At 37.2% G+C, this 21,054-nt stretch overlaps 2 protein-coding genes across 5 annotated transcripts in view; one reads left to right on the top strand and one right to left on the bottom strand.

Moving 5' to 3' along the window:
* ZNF654 (zinc finger protein 654) overlaps positions 1–10,275 on the bottom strand; it is a 94,906-nt gene extending 84,631 nt beyond the window's left edge. The window contains exon 1 of one of the 3 annotated variants that reach the window (XM_030329720.2): positions 9,846–10,275. In XM_030329720.2, the coding sequence (XP_030185580.1) occupies positions 9,846–10,034 (189 nt within the window). In that variant the 5' untranslated portion in view covers positions 10,035–10,275. The remainder of the gene's footprint in view (positions 1–9,845) is intronic. The other 2 variants (XM_030329718.1, XM_032594766.1) reach the window with 2 other exon arrangements.
* Positions 10,276–10,385: 110 nt separating this feature from the next.
* On the top strand, positions 10,386–17,247 carry CGGBP1 (CGG triplet repeat binding protein 1). Of its 2 annotated transcripts, none has more exons than XM_030329724.2 (3): positions 10,386–10,541; positions 11,143–11,345; positions 13,571–17,247. In XM_030329724.2, exon 3 carries the CDS (start codon positions 13,590–13,592, stop codon positions 14,091–14,093), a length of 504 nt encoding a protein of 167 aa, XP_030185584.1. In that variant the 5' UTR covers positions 10,386–10,541; positions 11,143–11,345; positions 13,571–13,589; the 3' UTR covers positions 14,094–17,247. The 2 variants fall into 2 exon arrangements, with proteins under 2 accessions (XP_030185584.1, XP_030185585.1); XM_030329725.2 differs by lacking the exon at positions 10,386–10,541 and adding an exon at positions 10,722–10,990.
* The last annotated feature ends 3,807 nt before the right edge of the window (positions 17,248–21,054 follow it).

Genomic DNA, 21,054 nt, shown 5'->3' on the forward strand with positions numbered 1-21,054 from the left:
AAAAGTTATGAGAATGTGATCTCTCGTTCTCTCTCTCAAAAATATCTTATTGTAGTGTGCTCACCCTTCTAATGATGATGTGAAATGATAAAATGCCTACATCATGAGATGAAGTGAGGTAAATGACATAACGTAACATAGTGTTAGGCTACTAATGACCTTTTGACAGTATACCAAAAGAAGGAGCATCTGCTTCGGGACCACAGCTAAACTCAGGTAACTGAAATCGCAAAACAAAACTGCAGATAAAGGGGGCTACTGTACAGACATAACTACTTCTCTTCCCTCTCTCTTTCCTCTTTTCATGTCTCTGTACCATGTTTTACCACAAATGGAGCCAGAAAATGAGCCTGTCTCCCGCTTTCTCAAAGTTAATTAACTGATCAATTATAAAATATCACTTAACCCTGAATGAATATAACTAATCATGTTCTCCATGCCTTCACCTACCCAGGTAAGCAATGCTGAACAAAAGTACAGACTAGTGGTTACTCTACATTCATAATCAGCAAACTCAAATGGTTCTGTAGGTCAGTAAATTCTACCCACATCTCTAAGAAGCTACCGCTTTAGAACTCCATTCACATTAAATCTCCAACCAGCGCCACGTACTCTAAACAGATGAACTTTCCTGCTACCCCAAAATTCTATATAAAGCAACCCCTACATTTGTGTTTTGAATCTTATCTTTCCTTCTCTTTTTGGAATCTTATTTTATAGATTATCCCTTCTTTCTTTTGTAGATTTACCTCTGCCTTTCAAATTAATCATTTTTATCAGATTTTAAACATGCCAAATTCTCACCAGTTTATTTTTTTAAATCCTCAGCTTTAATCTATAAGCTCTCGACCTTCTACCTATCTTTCCTTCTCCTTTAAAAGTTATCTATACTTACTGTCTCTCTTTCTTTGCCTCTCACTCCTCAAACTACTCCAGTCTGATTCCTACTTCCATCACTACATCAAAACAGCTCTGCTTAAAGTCACCAAAGACCTCCATGTTAACTCAATGGTTGGATCTCAATGGCTTTCAATGTCAAGCACCATTCACTCTATCCTGAAACATTCTCTACCCTTGATTTCTGTGATACCATAGTTACTTGGTTTTCTCCAACCTCTTTAACCTTTCTCAGACTTCATTTGAAGACTCAATCTTTTCTACCAGGCAACTGTACTGTGTAGTCACTGAAGATTCATTTCTAAGTCCCCTTCTTTTCCCACTCCATATTATCTCCTTATGTTAGCTTATACATACACATGGCTTCAAATGCCATCCATTCACACTGCTAAGATGACCAGACCTCATTTCTGCACTCTGGATTCTGTAAATCCAGGTATCTTTAAGATCTCTCATTCGATGAGAAAAGGCATTTTATTTATTTATTTATTTATTTTTTTTTTTTTAACGTTTATTTTTGAGACAGAGGGAGGCAGAGCATGAACGGGGGAGGGTCAGAGAGAGAGGGAGACACAGAATCGAAAGCAGGCTCCAGGCTCTGGGCCATCATCAGCCCAGAGCCCGACGCGGGGCTCGAACTCACGGACCGTGAGATCGTGACCTGGCTGAAGTCGGACGCTTAACCGACTGCGCCACCCAGGCGCCCCAGAAAAGGCATTTTAAATTCAACATGTTCAAACTAAACAAAACAAAGAATCTCAGCAGACTTCAACTTGCCCAAGAATCCAAAAATAGGCAAGTCTCTTGTAGGCCTCTGCTTTATAGTATTGAATACCCGTACTTCATAGAACTTACCAAAGTGATAACTACACAAAAACATGGACAATGACTGTTTGCTTACTACTATATATCCAGTGACTTCTATAACTGACAAGCTTCGACTATAATATCAATGACTCTTTTCCCCACAGCCTAAAAGGAAAGCCTTTTAGCTATTTTCATATTCACCACTGCTTTGGAGAGTTGAGTGTACTGAGTGCTTGCACAGAGTGTCAGTGTACCGGACTTTAAGGTCTTAGGTAATGAATTATACAGACTGACCTCCTCTCATGTTTAGTTTGCCACCAGTATTCCACCATGGCTCTAACCAGGTGACATTGATTGGGTCTCATACTAGGGAACAGATCCATACTGAATAGAGTACACTGGTGAAACAATGAACTGACCTGTCAGAGAAATAGGGAGCTAAGGAATCAATGTGATACATATTACATGAAAGCTAAAGGTTACCTATCTAGTACCAGATTTATTAGAAATTACGGAACTTAAAAATACTCTCCAGTGTAGAGCAGGTACTACCATAAATGATTTATAACATAAGTAGGATCTGTATTTAGTTAAATAAATTACCTCAGATTTCAAATGTCCTAATATCCTTACCATTGCATATTAGTATACATTTAAAATGGTATACCAATTCACCATATTTTACTGATCACATTGGTTTTTTCAAATAACTTTCCAGACACAGATTTTGCCATAGTTTTATTAAATTTAATTTAAAATTCTTTTTGCTTTTGTTTGTAATTGCTAAGGTATAGTTTAACACTTTTTGGCAGGAAAACAAAGATTCAGTGCCAACAATAATAGTACAACTGGTACCTCACTTCTGTTTGGCAGAACTGCAAAATGATGGTATCATTAAAAAACTTAAAAGCAATAAACTTCATTTAAAAATATTTTCTTCTACCATTTTATCTACAAAATTAAAATGGAGATCAATTTTTTGAAGCCAGTATGACTGATGATGGTTATTAGAAAGCAGTATGGACATACTTTTACTGTAAGACTGTGTATAAAGAAGTTATTTAAATTTAGGGTCTCATTGGTTTACCTAAAATGACCTTCATAAGTTCACTTAACCAATTCATTTTTTAAAAAATGCACGTACTTTTAGGAACCAAGGAGTTAAATTTCATTATACTTAATTAATCTGGCATTTAGTGCATTTATTTACAGAAAATAAGATACAGAGGTAGAAAGAGAAAAAAATAAAATGTGGACTTTTTAATGTTCATTTATTTATTTTGGGAGAGAGCGAGAGCATGAGCAGAGAAGGGGCAGAGACAGAGGGAGAGAGAGAATTCCAAGCAGGCTCCACACTCAGCACAGCGCCCAATGTAAGGCTTGATCTCACAAACTGTGAGAACACCATCTAAACTGAAATCAAGAGTCAGAGAGTAACGGAGTCATCCAGGAGCCCCAAAATGTGTTTTTTATACTTTAGTTTTCCTCTGATTATAAAGGTAGTTGGTTTAACTAAGAAAATATAAAAAATAAATAAGTGTAAAGAAAATAATCAAATTCAGCTACAAACTTATCACTAAGAAGTTATCCACCATTAACAATTTGATATATTTATTTTTCAGTCTTTTTTATATACAAAAGTGACATTACCTGCTTCCTGTGTTTTTTTCAGTAGTTATTTATACAACGAATAGTTTTCATATGAATAAATATTCTTTAAAAACATGACTGTTGGGAGGACATAGGATTCTACTATATGTAACAACTCCCCTAACTGCTCATTAAGGTTATTTTCAATATTGTAATGTCATAAGGAAAAATTAGTACCATTCAATTCTGAAAAACAACCTAAAACACATTAAACAACAATAGCAACAACAACTAACTGAGATAAACTAATCAACTAACCTATAACCCTAAGTTATAAATTATAATGTTATAATTATATTAATGTAATATAATGTACATAATGTAATATATTAATATAATACTAATTATAATAAATTAATGTGTTTCTATGGAATTCACCCTTTATGAACACTGGAAATATCCCAAATGTGTCAAATTTTGAAAACTATCTTTGAAAAGCTAAAATTTTAATTTGCAATTTAGTAATAAAAAAATTATTTTGCCAAAAGGAACAAAGTAAATTTGTGTGATGAAATTTTTTCTAGCTCTGAATATTCACTACAGAGTATATCAGGAAGTAGGATACTCTTTTTCAAAAGTAAATAAATCACTATGAATTAGTTTCAGTTCTTTTCCTTTTCATCATGTCTATTATTCTTTGCTGAGCTGAAAAACTAATTTGAGACTTCTAGTTAAATGTGGCAGATTGAACACACATTTATTTCTGCTCCCATTTGAAAACTCCACTGAAATAACAGTAAAAATATTTTTGTTTCAAAAGAGCTTAACTCACAAGGAAAAAAACAATGAAAAGGGAGAGATGACAAGATTTAGATAGCTATTATTTAGAAAGGGGGAAGGAAATTTGGGAACAAGCTAATTTGTACTAAAGAACACCAGAAAATCTCAGGAATGCCAAACACCACATATCTCTAAAAGTGGAGGTGAAAGTAGAATGAAAAACAGACCCATGGAGTCTCCCCAAGATCCCTTCCTCTACTAAATCAATGTAAACTCCAGATTCTCTGGAAAGGCTAAACTACAAGAGACTTAGAAGTAATAAGGCAGAGGAGGAAGGGGTTAGAGGGTAGGGAAGTGGATATGGAGAAAAGGGGAGGAGTGGTAAATTCAAAGTGTACAAACTGAACAGTGAGATGGTAAGGTACTCCCCATCTCCTCCATCAAGTAGGCTGGCTAACTGATCATATCTACAACTAGGAAAAAAAAAATATTTATAAACATGGAGGTAAAGATCATAAGAGCTATAAAAGAGTTGCAACTGATTGCCTTTGGGAAATGTGTGGGTTAAAAAAGGGACAGTATATGCTGCTTTTTATGATAAACCGGAGGGGGGGGTGGGGGGGCAGGGACTGGTTGCCTCTCTAATACCTATTCTTGTTTTCTTTCTTGCTAACAAAATCACAGACCTGTGTTTATCAGGAAAAATGATACAAAAAAAAAAAAAAAAAAAAAGAAAAGAAAATTCCTAGCATTTTTTCCAGATGGAGATACCTAACAAGATGAAAATGAAAGTCACTGAGTAGGATTTGGGCAATATATGTTTGGTTTACCCCTGTTCCTGCTACTTAGAGCCAGATGTGATGACTGGGACTCCAGCAACTATCGTGGGTCATGAAGCAAATGTGAGATAAGACAAGGACGACCGATAAGAAAGAGCAAATGATGGTACAATGATCATAAAGCTACTATATCATTCCTATACTATCCATTCAAGACTTTTCACATAAAAAAAAAGAAATGTATACAACTGTTTAAGGTATTCAAGTCTCTATTATCAGCAAAATGCAATTCCTGATATTCAAGTCCTGTATGATGTTTTAAAATAAATACATATAAAACACTTATAAAAATTAAAAGTAAATTAAAAATAATTCCAATTAATAGCAAGAATTGTTAATAATGTATTCTTACACCCTAAGAAACTACTAAATAACTATAAATACTATGTAAATTCTATATTAAGACTAAGAAATCAAGATTATGTTTTCCAAATACAATTAAATTTTTAATTTCTCTAAAGTTACAATGTTTAAACCATGAGGCAAATCCTTTTTATCTGTTACATTGTCTCTTGGGTACCTATTCAAGTGCCCAGTACACAGTTGTTAAAATTTACTTAAGGATCACTGAATACTTTTTTGCCATTTGTATCAGTAATACAGATGTAAAGTATCCAGTGAGTTCCAAAGTAAAGGTATAGTGGGGTTTCTCAATTTAGGCACTACTGATATTTTGAGCCAGATAATTCTTTGTTGCTGGGGCTGCTCTGTGCATTTTAAGATGTTCAACACCCTCCCTGGCCTCTACCCACAATACACCAGTAGGAACCCCCCAATTAAGATAATCAAAAATATTGTCTTTGCCAAATGTCCACTGAAGGAAACAAAATCTCTGAGAAAATGCTGTTGTTTTTGCACATCATTTAATATTTCATCAGGATCTTCTAGTTAAATAACAGAATTTTAGAACTGTAACATTCCGAAATTTTCTCTAAATTTTATTGTGGGATATAAACTATAAGTGACTTACAGATTAGATTATCTCTAATGTCCCTCTTAAACCTTCAGAGGATTTTGCAGTAGAGAAATATTAATAGCTTCTATCTATTTAATCTTAACTATGTGCTAGGTATAGTACTGAGGACTTCAGGTTCATTCACTCCTTTTATACTCATGACATCCTCATGGGATGGCTATTAACTCTACTGTAGTAAAAAACAATTTAAAAGTCTATGTTAGTCAACATATCAATGTGTTTCCAGAAATACTTCTTTATCACTCACTATATTCATTCTGGCACTAAACTAAGAAAGTTCTTAACTTGCTAGTATACAGTTTTCGATGAAAACATTTCAATATATCTAGCCAACAAGGTAAGCTGAATTATTACAACCTTCAGGCATTGGAGAAATAGTTCACAATACCAAACAAGTCAGAGAAATAAATATCTGACTGTTTCTTGAAGTATTTTTTATACTGTGACACTAAAGAGGACTTTTACAACTTTTCACCCATGATTCCCAGAGTACTTCCGGTAACTACTTTGCACCACTTGCCAAAAAAAAAAAAAAAAAAAAAATCATTTTATAATTATTTGAAGATTTATTTGTGATTTCAATCTGTCTTTCAATAGAAATTGAAGGCTGGGTTCAAATCCCAATTCACCCTCCTACTAGAACTGAAAATAAGTTAACTTGTTCAAGCCTCAATTTCAACTATGTAACTTGTGTAATAAAACCAATATGAAGGCCTTAAGAGTTAGCAGGCCCTCAATAAAAATTATTCTCCCCCTCCTTTCATCCTAAAAGCAAATTAAATATCAGTTACAAGCCAATTCTATTTAAGCATTTGCTCAGGGTCTACTAATAAGAGCCAAGGGAGGATGTGATAGGGGCAGTTAGTCCAACACTACACCAGGTAACTATTGGAAACCAACACTTTCAATCTCTCAAATCTATCACCTCAAAAACTAGCTGAAAGCTGAGGGGCTATTCCCTTAATCTGAGATTTTACAATTACTTGTATTGCTTCTCAAACAGAAAAGTATATCATCAACTGCACTGAGTGTAGGCATAATTATCACCACTTTGTATCACCTCTATCTTTTGTTTTACTTCTCCCTATGGTAAAAGATACAAGAACCTCTCTTGAAGTGTTCCTTCCTCTCTCCCTTCACCCACACAACTAACTGCCAAGAAATTTTGATTCATATTTCTCTCTAAAAGGAGGAAGATAAATTGAAGCCTTTCTTTTCAATGCCAGAAACGTCTGTGTATAATTCATATATTTTTTAAATTATTTTTTAATGCTTATTTATTTTTGAGAGAGAGCACGTGCACAAGAGGAGGAGGGGCAGACACACACACAAACACACACACACACACACACACACACACACAGAATCCGAAGCAGGCTTCAGGCTTGAGTTGTCACTGCAGAGCCTGATATGGGACTCGAACCCACAAACCATGAGATCATGACCTGAGCCGAAGCTGGACACCCAACCAACTGAACCACCCAGGTGTCCCGAAGTCATGTATGTTAACCGACACCCACCCAAGTGCATATTATCCATTTTGCAGATTACCCATGATTAAGTAATCTACTAATGAATATAAATTACTTCATATTATCCTTAGTGAATATTAGAAAACCAAATGCTTAAAAAGAAAATCTTTGGGAATTAGATTATATGATCCACTGTTTCCTTTACTGGCAAATGAAACAGAACTACTATACTAGATTATATTAATGGATAAAATTCAACTTAAGACAGATAATCTTTTATTCCATCTTAAAGTTTTAATGTAAAAAAAACTTTACAAAGCTCACCTGCAAGGTGGAAATAGGACAAGAGCCCAGGAACAAATCTACTGGTAATCTAGAGTACTATAAAATATGTAATGAGGTTTCAGGTAAAAGTTGGTAACATGAAAGTATGTCAGTTTAACTTAACTCATAATTTAGCAATATAAAATAAAGGTTCATTAAGCACTTCCTGTTTAATTTACTTTCCTGGATATTTAGGAGGCAGCGAACTTTTATAGAACCATCAACTTCATTTGTTCTTAAAATAATTTACTGTCACTGTTTGGATGCTGTATTTCCCAGGCCAAATTTATTCATTTGTTCTTAAAAATGATTTCAAGATACAGAAGAATAGTTAAAAGTTCTACAAAAATGTTCTGGCCCTCAAAATTTTAAGTGCTACAGCAATTAACAATTATCTGATCAACTAAATCGACAAAGCTAAATGTAACCAAAACCAAGTCGCTCATTAAAAATATAAAAAGCAAAACATAGAAAAAAAATGAAAAAAACCCTTTCTGCCTATGAATGTATTTAAAAAATCAACTGTAACCTAATTTTTGGAAGTTTAAAATTCCCATAGATGCAAAGTATACTGATAACATGGTTTCTACATGTAAAATATACAATAAGAAGATATGTACTGTAAAGACACTGAGCCTCTAAATCCAGTGAATGCCAATACCAAAACATATGCAAACATATACTTCCAAGAAAGTCACCAGAGAGCAATGTCAAAGAAAACTGACACACTTCATCCCAAGACAATTTCCACCTTCAAACCAATTTATCTATAGAGGTGGGAGGAGGGAGTCGAAAACAATTTAAAGCATTAAAAACTTAACTGAAAAGGTCAATCCATCCGTTTTCTTTCAATGCCTGGGAAGGCATAACATCAAATTTCAGCGAATACAATGCCCACCGCTGGTTAACTTCATTCCTACTTGTTACCAAGATGAAATTAATAGCTACCTTCAATTAACATGTAAAAGATCCAAACCCTTTACATATTCACCCATTTAACTACTCTTCCTATTTGACTGAAGAGGAAACTAAGGCACAGAGAGATTAAGTAACCAGTAGGTTACTTAGGTTACAAGGTAACAAGACTAGGAAGTGGTGGAGCCATGATTCAAACCCTATACATGTAAGATAATAAAATAAAACAAGGGAATGGAGTGTTAAAGGAATAAAAAAAAAAAATCCAAATCGCAAGACTATGGTGAATGAGAACGAAATATTTGAAGTATAAATACGCGTAGATGTGAGTGTAAATTACACAAATTTTACCCCTAGACAAGTACTTTCTTGCTATAATATTTGATTACAGTCAAACACTTTCAACTACATCAAATCGTAGTGGCAGACGACCAAGTAAATAATTTACCGTCACTGTTTAGACACTGTATTTTACAGGCTACATAAAATACATTGTAATTTAAAACATGAAGGGGGTGGTGAGGTAATCGGAGCAATAGTTTAAGGAAAACTACTTTCTCTATCAACAGCTCATTAAAAAACAAACTACGTGTGTCGGGGAACTGGGGTAAGAAAAGGAAAGATGACAATCACACTGCCTTAACCCCACCTCCCAAAAAAGTAACTAACAGTGGGTCAGCGCCTAAAACCAACTGGAGAAATGGCCCAGTGGGATCTCGTGAGGGGATGACAGGAGACCCTAGCAGAGGGGGAGGGGTGGCGATGACAGGAGAGGGGGCGGTAGAGAGATGGCACGCCTCCCATCTCCGAAAAAGGGGAGAATACGGGGGGCAAGGGGCGGAGAAGGGAAGGCAGGAAATGTTGCCAGAGATTCCAAATGAGGTGAGAAGGAACAGGGTAGGAAACCCAAGAAGGCGGGACCCTCGGGCAGAAAGGGGTCTGTTTGGAGCAGAGGAGGCATGTCAGTACACAGTTTTCCTGCCAGCTGACCCCCCTTCTCTCCAGCCCTTCCAACCCCTGACAAACTCACTTTCTCAGCAACCCTAAACCCGCGGGTCATCCCAGTGCCGCTCCCTGCCCCCCACCCCAAGCCGGATAGGTGGAGGAGGGAGCTTCACTCTCTCTCCTTGTTGGGCTGGTAGAGCGGACACCGGACACAGCCCTGATTCGAGAACGAAAAGGCAAGGAAAAGCAGGGAGGCCCAGGACCCGGGTGACAAGTCCGGGCGGCCGACGGGCGCCTCACCTGACAGAAGCGTCGGCAGTAATCCCGACTGCTGATCCCAAAGCCGCCGACACCGCAGCTGCCGCTGCCAGCGCCACCTCTGCCGTCACCCGCAGCTCTGAGCCCAACAGGGCCTGGCGGGGACTCCACAATGGCCACGAGCTCTTCTCCGAGGCGTTCGGCCTCTTGATCGCTCTCTTCCTCCGCCATGAGGCTCTCGCCGCCCAGCGCGTACCAGCCCCTACGCCGCCGCCGCTGTAGCTGCCTCGGCTAACCTCCTCCTCCTCTAGTTCCCTCCCCCTTCCCTCAGCCCGAGCCGGACAGGGGCCTCTCGGCTGGCTCTACTTCCGGCTCCGCCCACCCACGCCCCCAGTTTTCATTGGATATATGAAGTTGCCAATCACACACATGCCCACCCTTCCACTCCCATTGGCCGAATCAGCCGTCTGTTTGATAGACTTGCGGTCCGTTGGTCAATGCTGCTCGGCGGTTGCTGGGGACCGCCTACGAGCTTTGCCGTAGGCGGCGCAAGAGGACGGGGCGCGGCGGGGGACACGGCGGCCGCCGCGGGGCTCGATCGGGCAACGGCGACGACGACGGCGGCGGCGGCGGCGGGTTTTCCTCCTCCTTCACCCCCTGGCTCCTTTTTTCCTTCTTCCTCCTTTCCTTTCCGGCCGGGTCTCGTCCACTTCCCCTATCGGCGGCCCCGATCCTACGGTACCGAGGAACTAGGGAGGCCGAGGGTGGGCCCGGCCGTTGGTGCGGGCTTTGGGCCCGGGGCCTTCCGTCCTGAAGCGGGAGCCGGGGGCGGGGCCGGGGCGCCGTTGTCGGCGGGAGGAAGAGGGAGGAGACGGGAAGCCTGACAGCGGACGCCTCCGCCAGGCGCCCGCCGCCTCCTCCCCTGAGACTGCCGCCAACTCTGCTGTCGAGTTCCCGGGCCCACGGCCGGCGGCTAGGTCTCGGCCCTGCCCAGCTAGCGGGGCAAGGGTTGTGAGGCGCCAGCGTGCTGAGCTTGGCGCGGGAGGAGGGAGTCTAGACGCCGGGAACGTCCCGCGCCCCGCCTTTCCCTCCCCCTCCCGAACCCTCGGGCCTGGGGCGCGCGAGGAGGTGCAAAGCGGGGCAGACAACTGAGAAAGGACTGGGTTGAGGAGTGTGGAGGTGTTGAGGTAAACGTTGGGATCCGGATTTGGGTGAAGTTACCTAAAGGGAGCGATTTTAAAGACACCTGCGTGGTGGCTGTGTTGTTCGTCTTTTTATCTACCCTTCTTCCCTCCCCCTCCCCCATTTTTTCTTTCCATTTGTTTTTCATGTTTTACAGTAAAGGCATGACTTCCCGGCACCGCAGGGAAAATAGGGTGCAAGCCCAGAAACTATTTCCCCATCACCACTTGTTGAAAAACTGATTTGAAAGCATCTCCGGGTTTGAACAAACGAAAGTTCCAGGATTTCCATCGTCTCTGGTTTTGCTCTGGAGACCATTCACTGCTAAGTATCAAGACGAAAAAACTGGAAACTGACCGGGTAAACATTTAAACTTGAAAACTTACGAGTTTTATTTCGATCTAGTAAATAATTTGCTTCGCTTTTATTGGCTAACTTTTTAACTTCCTCGTTTAAAATATCTTTACCTTTTGTTGAAAACACTTGTTATTCAGGTCTGTAAAGTCGAGCATCCTCTACTGGGTGGATATTTGCCTATGAAGTAACACAAACAGACTTTTTGAAAGTTACAAGTCTTTGGAATGTATAGGCCTTTAACATTAGCACAAATGATTGAGCATTTTATGCTTCAGAGAATAATGAACATGTTTATTGTTTTAAAGTTTGAAATCCAAATATTTAAAGACAGACGACTTTTCTCATTGAAAAATTTAAGCATTCCTGGGCACAGATACTTAATGTTTTTCATTACTAGCCTAGAACCATTAATCATAGTTGGGACTGATTTGCTATAGGAGTAAAAACACTACCATTGGGGCGCCTGGTTGGCTCAGTCAGTTGAACATCGAACTCTTGATCTCAGGGTGGTGAGTTCAAGCCCTGTGTTGGGCTCCGAGCAGGATGTGAAGCCTACTTAAGAGGGGGGGGAAAAAAAGAAAAGAAAAAAGAAAGAAACTATTAAAGTACAAAAATGTGTAATAGTAATTCACTACTATTTTGGGGGGCAGGAATCATATCTGTCTTGTATGCCATTGAAAACCTGTAGTCTAACAAAATTTGACACATGAGAGTCCAGCATTAAACAATTTTTTTAATGGAAAGAAAAAAAATCTATTAAAATCTAAACTTTATCATATTTTCCAGAATTTCTGTGAAATGTTACCTTTCTGAATTTATGTCCACAGGTGTCATACATAACACATATATTAGCAATTTAGAGGTCTTTTGAGAGAGATTTCATATAACCCAGCTATGAATTCTCTAGTATGGGTTAAGGGAATACTTCATTATTGCTGATATTTTAATTTGTTATATATAGGTTAATGTAAGAGCTTAGTCCGAAGGAATAGCTCCAGAGAACAAATGGTTGTCACTGAAAACATTTGTTTGGTATCTCAATTTTTCAGTGTCCATAGAAGTAACGTCATGATTTTGGTAATAATCATAAAAAATTGTTATTAGGATAAATTAATAAATTATCATGCCACTCCTGAGTTAAAGATTCAGAAAAATAACAAAGATAATCATTTACTTTCCATCAACAAATTGTGATTGAGCACCTATCATATACTAGGCACTATGTTAACTTTTTAGATTTGTGCTAACTTACTAGTTAATAGGTAAAATAAATAATTAACAAAGGTATTAGTTTTTAATGGTAAAAAGAGGAAACAAGTATTAGAAAAAGCATTTGCATATCTTGATCATCCCCTTTATAAAACTCAGTGGAGGTATATTTGCATTAAAATATGACTGGGGCACCTGGGTGGCTCAGTCAGTTGAGTGTCTGACTCTTGATTTCAACTCAGGTCATGATCTTGCTGTTCAAGGGATTGAGCCCCATGTTGGGCTCTGTGCTGACAGCCCAGAGCCTGCTTGAGATTCTCGCTCTCCCACACTCTCTGCCCCTCCCCCACTCATGCTCGGTCTCTCTCAAATAAATAAACTTTTTAAAACATGACTTACTTTGAGCTCTGTATTTTGGCTTTAAAATTTAATGTCCTTGTTGCTGCTGTTAATTGCAGCTGGTCTGTGTTCTTTCTTGGTTTTTACTTTTTGTTTTTTCCGAACAATTTTGGACATTACATCCATCTTCATATAGAAATAAGCCAGTTTAGTGGCCCACCTGTTTGAACAAACTTTGCACATAATTCCCTACAATTGTGTTCCTAAAATCAGTTGCCCCAAAACTGTGATGGGAAAAGAAGCTCTTTTAAACTTCAATACACATCTAAGTTGAATGAGAGTAATATAATTGATACCCTAAATATTGGCATCAGATCAGGTTTTCCTAAAAGATAGTGACATCTGGAATAGTTGGAAGTTCTTTTTTCATAATTCTAATTTATTTGAATTTCATCAAATCCAAGGAATGGACCTGATTGTTACTAGTAATTTGCTCTGGTTTTGCCTTCCCTTACATATTTTCAGGTAAGTTAAGAGTTAATAGACACAGTCTATTAATTTGAATTAAGTTTTCTGGAATCTTTAAATCTTAAAATGCTCATACCTGTCTTTTGTTTGTTAATTACTTCCTGAATGAATTGTTATTATAACACTTATCTTTGTTTCTCTTGTCTCTGAAGAACCTTATTCAGAGTCAGAATGGAAAGATTTGTAGTGACAGCACCACCTGCCCGAAACCGTTCTAAGACTGCTTTGTATGTGACTCCCCTGGATCGAGTCACTGAGTTTGGAGGTGAGCTGCACGAAGATGGAGGAAAACTCTTCTGCACTTCTTGCAATGTGGTTCTGAATCATGTTCGCAAGTCTGCCATTAGTGACCACCTTAAGTCAAAGACTCATACCAAGAGGAAGGCCGAATTTGAAGAGCAGAACGTGAGAAAGAAGCAGAGGCCCCTAACTGCATCCCTTCAGTGCAACAGTACTGCGCAAACAGAGAAAGTCAGTGTTATCCAGGACTTTGTGAAAATGTGCCTGGAAGCCAACATCCCACTCGAGAAAGCTGATCACCCAGCAGTCCGTGCTTTCCTGTCTCGCCATGTGAAGAATGGAGGCTCCATACCTAAGTCAGACCAGCTGAGGAGAGCATACCTGCCTGATGGATATGAGAATGAGAATCAGCTCCTCAACTCCCAAGATTGTTGACAAGGAGGTTACCACCATTGTGATCAAGATAAATGTGGAGTATTAAAGTTATGTGTTGATTGTGTGGTTCATTTTTATATTTATTTCATTTAAAATCATGTGATGCAGAATAGTTTTGCAATGTGTATATAGTTGCAGGCAAAAAACAAAAAACAAAAAAAAAACCTCACTGCAAAACTTACTGTTAATTTTAGTCACCAATGGTGTAAAGCAAAACTTAGGGTTTAGAGTGTGCTAGGATACCTGAAACCTGATGGTTATCTTTAAAATTGATGGTTTTTCTCCTGAAATGTTTGTGCATGGAAGAACTGCCCTGCTTTTTTACCCTGTTGCCATATATGATTATTCCTTGTGAAATTACTTAATTACTTGGATTGAACACTAGCCTAGGAAATTGAAGCTGCTGCCAGGCAACACCACTCACAGTAACTTAAAGGAATTATTTCTGATTAGAGGATCCTCTTCAAAAAGGAAGGGATGGTGGGAAACTGTTCTTCTATCTTCAGATCCCTCGCAGAAATGACTGTCTTTATTTCAAACTATGCTTGTATATGATGTAGTTACCTTATCTATCCTTCAGTTCCTCACTGTCTTTTTTTCACCCTTTTGAAAGGCTTATTGTATTAGTAGCAGCTTCAAGTGACCAAAAGACTAAAATCGTTCTTTTAATGTCAGTGCCAAAAGCCATGGGGAATTTTGCAGTGACATGATTTTAGTCTCTTACTATAAACAAATTTTTTTAACCATAGCTTTCATTTCAAGCATCATCTTGAACTTGCAAGCTTTTTTTTTCCAATGTCTTGATGTTAAAAGATTTAAAGATTGGCATTTTTATTTAAACATAGACATTTTATGATTGAGTTTCCTGTTTTTACAGAAGACTAGTAATTAGCTTTTGGCTGACAGATCAGATAATAAGGAAATTACTTTCTATACATTAATGTTTCCATATGATTTATAAGACTTTAGGTAAATAGAACCGAGTTAACTTACTTTCACTTTTATGCGCTTTTGCCTCTGGTGGTGCAAGGTTTTTAAACATGGATGGTAAACAATTGTCTAGAAAGACTGGCAAGATTTTTGTAGTGGGAGATCTGGCAGTATCCTGCATAACTGTTTGGGTGAGGAAATAATCAGTCCTGTTAAAGGTCAACCATGTTCAGGAAATGATCTCTGCGAACCTCACTTATCCTGTAAGTTATATCCTCTCCATTGGAGACCCAAATTATATTTTTTAAAAACTAAACAGCTGAAGACTTGGACTAGAGCTTTAAAAAAAAAAACTTAAATTTCTTGAAAACGTTTAAGTTTAAAATACTCATGAAATATATTTCTATTACAAAGCACTAACATGAATGCCCTATGTGACTTGGAGTTATCTTTGAGGTCATTTTACCACAAATCTTCATTTGAAAAAAAAAAAAAAAAACCAAAGTGAATAAGAAGGTTATGTTTTTCAGAAACAGCTTTCCATGTATTAAGTTTCTTTTACAGACTTAAGTTCCTAGTTCGGGTTGTCAAAGTGCCCATCTGATTTTTAGATTTTATGTTAGTTTTTGTGTTGTTTTCATTTTAAAATAAGCCTGCCACCAAGAAAAAAAAAAATTGCTCGGCAAAATTTGAGTTTTTCTCACGTTTAGTTATGTAAAGTAGCACAATTAATGCCTGGAGTAGTGCTGTCATTGCTAAAGCACATACATGAGGAGACCAGCAGCAAAACATAACCAAAATATACTTTGCTTTTACTTCCCCTAGTAAAGAATTTGCAGGCAACCATGTTTCTTTTGAATTAACTAAGATGGTAGAATAAGAAGCTAGGAAAATAATTGAGTTTTACAGCATTTTCAGAATACAAAAATAAGGTTAGATATACAATCATTCTAATTTTTCAAAATTCCATGTGATTCAGACTGCTCCCTATTTTAATATTAATTTGCACTAACAGCAAACACATAGTGGCAGAACAGTTTTGAGTAGTCCTAAGCAGTAAACTGGATGATGTTGCACAAGAAAAACCAATAATTCACATTTGAGTTTCTAGTAGTTATTACTGATTTGATGATCATTTAGGTCCCATATGTGTTAATGTATTTCTCCAGGCTCCTAACTATTCCCATATATATATATATATATATATATATATATATATATATATATATATCTATCTAGGGGCATAATTCTTCCTCCTATTAGGATTATATCATGTCCTTAGAAGCATTTTCCATCCTGTTGTGGAGGTTTAATATGTTTGTTTACTGATTATGAAACTTTTTGTTCCCTGAAACTGGTTAACTTTGTCTCATAGTTCAATAGGTAAGGCAGAATGATTGCTTTAGCCTGCTCAAACTGGTACAAATCCGTGAAGCCATGGTTGGCATATGTTGGATAACAAATGAAAATGTCTAAGGTGTATGCTGCCATGAAGGTGTAATGGACATGTGTACAGAAGCTTTCAATCTTAACTATATAGTGTTAGTGTGATGCTATACTATTGGAAAAATAGCAGTTTTTTTTTTCTATTTTATAAGTTGTATGCATAAACATAAGATTTGTAATGTTTCATTTATAAACTGCCTTCTTCAACACATGCTTACCTGTTAATAGTGTTTTCTTGAAGTATGGTAGTATGTCTTCCAGAATTTCACTATATGCTTACAGTAAATAGTTACTAGCTTGTTGAAATGTTAAATTCCTTGTTGTTGTTGTTTTGTTTTGTTTTGTTTTAATTCTGTGGGGCATATAGCAAGCCTGAAAGACATTGTAATTATTTCCTACAGGGTGAAAATTTAGAAAGATTGTGTATGAGAGCCTAAATAGTTATTTTATTCATTATCATCTTTAAGACTTTTTTTTTTTTTTTTAAACAAATGCTACTTCCAGTTAATGCATTTGGCCCTACTGATTTTGGGGGACCAGAAAACTTTAAAGAAAAAGCTCTGCATCTTACAATTGTAACCAATTAAGTATCAGCTTGGGATTTTTCTGAAGTATTCATTGCTTAAAAACTGTTGTAAGTAAAAGTTGGCAAGATCTCCAAGCAGAAAGTTCCATGTTAAAACTTTTGCCTGAAAGAATTTGTATGTGAATGTTAATGGAAAACACATTTAAACAAAATAAAATTTAAAGTGGCCCAAAACGAAAGCCACAAACATTTCGTCATTTGGTGCTTAGTCTTTGTGAGGGCTCTCTGTGGTTTGACTTGCCCCAACTGACTTTAAATGAGTACAAATCACCTTAAAACATATTCATTAAATAGAAGATTCATCCTATAATTTGATTGAAAATCTTAGCCTAAAATAAATTGCTTTAGTTTCTGGTCAGCACTGATTAACTTGTGAATAGTGAAGTGACTGTCCTAAACCTTCATTTATCTCAATCCATACTATCATAGACTTCTAAGGTAAATACAGTTCTTACCTAGTGGTATTCTACTTGTATCCAAGATACTGTATTCATTAAAAGTTTACTATGTTTATTTTTGTATTCCCATGCTTGTTTTTTTTTTTTTTTTTTTTTTTTTTTTTTTTTTTTTTTTGCTCACGCATGTATCCTTAGTATAATGTGTCACTTTTAAAGTTTTGTCTCTGTGACTTTTAGAAATAAATTTCAAAAAAATTGTTTCAGAAGTTTTTGAAAGCACATTTTGTGAGTCAGTAACATATATTTTTTTTAATTAATTATTCATTTAATCTCTATACCCAATGTGTGGCTGAAACTCAAGACCCCAACACCAAGAGTCACATGCTCTATCAACCGAGCCAGCCAAGCATCCTGTATTTCATTTTTTTAAGTAACATATTTTATTGTTCCAAAATAACAGAATTTTACTAATTGAGTTTTTTCTTTTTTTTTTTTTTTTTTTTTTCAACGTTTATTTTATTTTTGGGACAGAGAGAGACAGAGCATGAACGGGGGAGGGGCAGAGAGAGAGGGAGACACAGAATCAGAAACAGGCTCCAGGCTCCGAGCCATCAGCCCAGAGCCCGACGCGGGGCTCGAACCCACGGACCGCGAGATCGTGACCTGGCTGAAGTCGGACGCTTAACCGACTGCGCCACCCAGGCGCCCCTAATTGAGTTTTTTCTACTAGTTACATCTCTATAGGATTATTAGCCCTGTGTCTAATGTAACAACATATATTCTGTCAAATCAGATTCACATCATAGCTACAGATAGCTCTTTTCCTTAAAAACCACATAGGTAAGTTAAATAACCTAATCAGTGCTTTTAATTGGAAACATTTTAATTTTCTACTTACAGAAATATTAATCATGAAAGACGAGGGCCTAATTTGCACTTTACACATTTTATTGGGTTTTTCAAAGATTTGCTATATTCTTATTCACCACTGGGGGTGAAAAAATGCATAGAAGTTGCAAATTGTCTTGCCTTCTAGTAGTTTTATGTAGTTTTGAGGGCATATATTCTCCTATTCTGACAAAAAAGTTAATGAATTTATAAAGTAATTAACTATTTTTCCTGCAATCAAAATGGTAGAAAGGAACTTAAAAAAAAAATCAGTCAATACTTCTGCTTGCAGTTTAATATAACCCATTAACCCATCAATGATCTTTTTAGGAAAAGTCTTTACTTTTCCTAAAGAATATCATCAAAACCTTTATTAAATGTAAACCAATTGAATATATGTGTCTCTAGGTCTCATTAACAGTTCCTGTTTTTTTTCTATGTGTAAACTGAGTTGTATTATGTACCTGTAACACCGTATGTCATGATGCAAAGATGCTTCTGGGTTCAGGCTAGCTAACCTAGCCCTAAGAAAGCTAAAACTAGGTGGTAGAAGTACTTGTGATCTGATGTATTTGATTATGGTATGATTTCCATCTGACTACTCTTCAATATGTTACTTAATTTTGGTTGTTTTATATGCATACTATGTGGAGTGAATATTTCTTAGATCTCTCTTGTTTAAGTGTTAGAATCAGATCATTTAAAAGCCCATGTCTTCAAGTTCTTAGTTAAATTTGAATAATATGCAATTAGTATTTATTGAGTCCCTATCCTGTACCTAATACTACTCTAGCCCCTGGGAACACATCAGAGAAAATAAAAAATTCCTGCCTTCAAGGAGTATACATTCTAGTGATAATATAGTCATTGTCATAATACAGTGATGGGGGCTGAGGAGGACATAGCATTTCTTGTCTTTTCTAGGCAGTTCCTTTAAGCACTCGTCATAAGACTAGTTACTTAGCCAAATACTTGTCACTGGTTTTGTTTTGATTCTCGAAGTCTTATTTTGTATAAGAAGAGCAGTAAAAATTGAAAATTTGTGGATTAAATGGTCTGCATATCCTTTGAAAATATGGTAGTTTTTATAATCCACAAAATATGTATTTTCACATTAAAATCTATTAAGCAATGGAATTGACCAATTTAAATACCTGTAAAGTACAAACCTGCCACACATTTCAATGCAATGCCCATGGTAAATCAAGAGCTCCATTGAATACTGGATATCAAGGTAGTCATGGGTGTACCACATTAACTAATGATTATACAGAAACCAATGCCCTGAGCTGATGTTTATTAGATGACAGATTCTACAAACTTTTCTTTTCAAGCATCAAATGAATCAATGTGTAATGGAAAACATTGTTTTTATATGCCTTTTTCCTATCTTGAATTTATTTCTTTTTAAAAAAAAATTTTTTTTAATGTTATTTAGCGGGGGAGGGACAGAGAGAAAGGGAGACATAGAATCCGAAGCAGGTTTTGGGCTCTGCGCTGTCAGCACAGAGCCCTACGCGGAACTTGAACTCCCAAGCTGCGAGATCATGACCTGAGCCGAAGTCAGATGCTTAACCAACTGAGCCACCCAGGCACCCTTTTATGTATTTTTTTTCATCTAGCAAATTTGACTTTTATGAATATATCCTATGGAACAAAACAGTCATTATGTAAAGATATATGTAAAAGAAAGTTTATCTTAATATTGTAATAGTAAACAATTGCAAATTCTATAAATGTCCAGCAATAGGGGAATGGTCCAAAAATTATGATACATCTATATTACAGAGTATTCAAGTGATCTGAAAGTAAGAATCAGGGGCACCTGGGTGGCTCAGTCGGTTGAGCATCTGACTCTTGATTCTGGCTCAGGTCAAGATCCCAGGACTTGGGATGGAGTCCCAAGTTGGGCTCTGCGTTGAGCGTGGAGCCTGCTTAAGATTCTCTCTCTCAACCGGAGACTACATCGGGGCGCCTGGGTGGCGTAGTCGGTTAAGCGTCCGACTTCAGCCAGGTCACGATCTCGCGGTCCGTGGGTTCAAGCCCCGCGTCAGGCTCTGGGCTGATGGCTCAGAGCCTGGAGCCTGTTTCCGATTCTGTGTCTCCCTCTCTCTCTGCCCCTCCCCCGTTCATGCTCTGTCTCTCTCTGTCCCAAAAATAAATAAACGTTGAAAAAAATTAAAAAAAAAAAAGATTCTCTCTCTCGCTCTCTCTCTCTCGCTCTCTCTCGCTCTCTCTCCCTTTGCCCCTCCCTCCCTCTCATGCATGTTCTCTCTCTCTCAAAACAAATAAATAAATACAATTTAAAAATAAAAGTATGGATCAGAAAATTATCTACAATATTAACTAAGTTAAAAAATTACAAAATGTTTTCTCACTTTTTGAGAAAAGAAAACAATGCTATATAAATGTACTACACATAAGGTGGTCGACATATACCATATGTTAAGATTACTGACGTGATATTGAATGGGGTGGGAGGGAATACTTGCTTTTTTTACATCCCTGTGTATTGACATTTACAACAAGCACAAGTTATCTTTGTCACACAAAATATGAAGTAGACCTTTACTGATACCTGCTAACAATAGTTATATCCAACTGCAAAGAACAGCAATATCACATGATTCACCTATACCATTAATGAGAATATTCAGAATTTACTGAACAAATATTTAAAAACCTCTTTTTTTGAATACTTTAAAATTTACTT

This window comes from Lynx canadensis, chromosome C2 (genome assembly GCF_007474595.2).
Source record: "Lynx canadensis isolate LIC74 chromosome C2, mLynCan4.pri.v2, whole genome shotgun sequence".
NCBI classification, from domain to species: Eukaryota; Metazoa; Chordata; class Mammalia; order Carnivora; family Felidae; genus Lynx; species Lynx canadensis.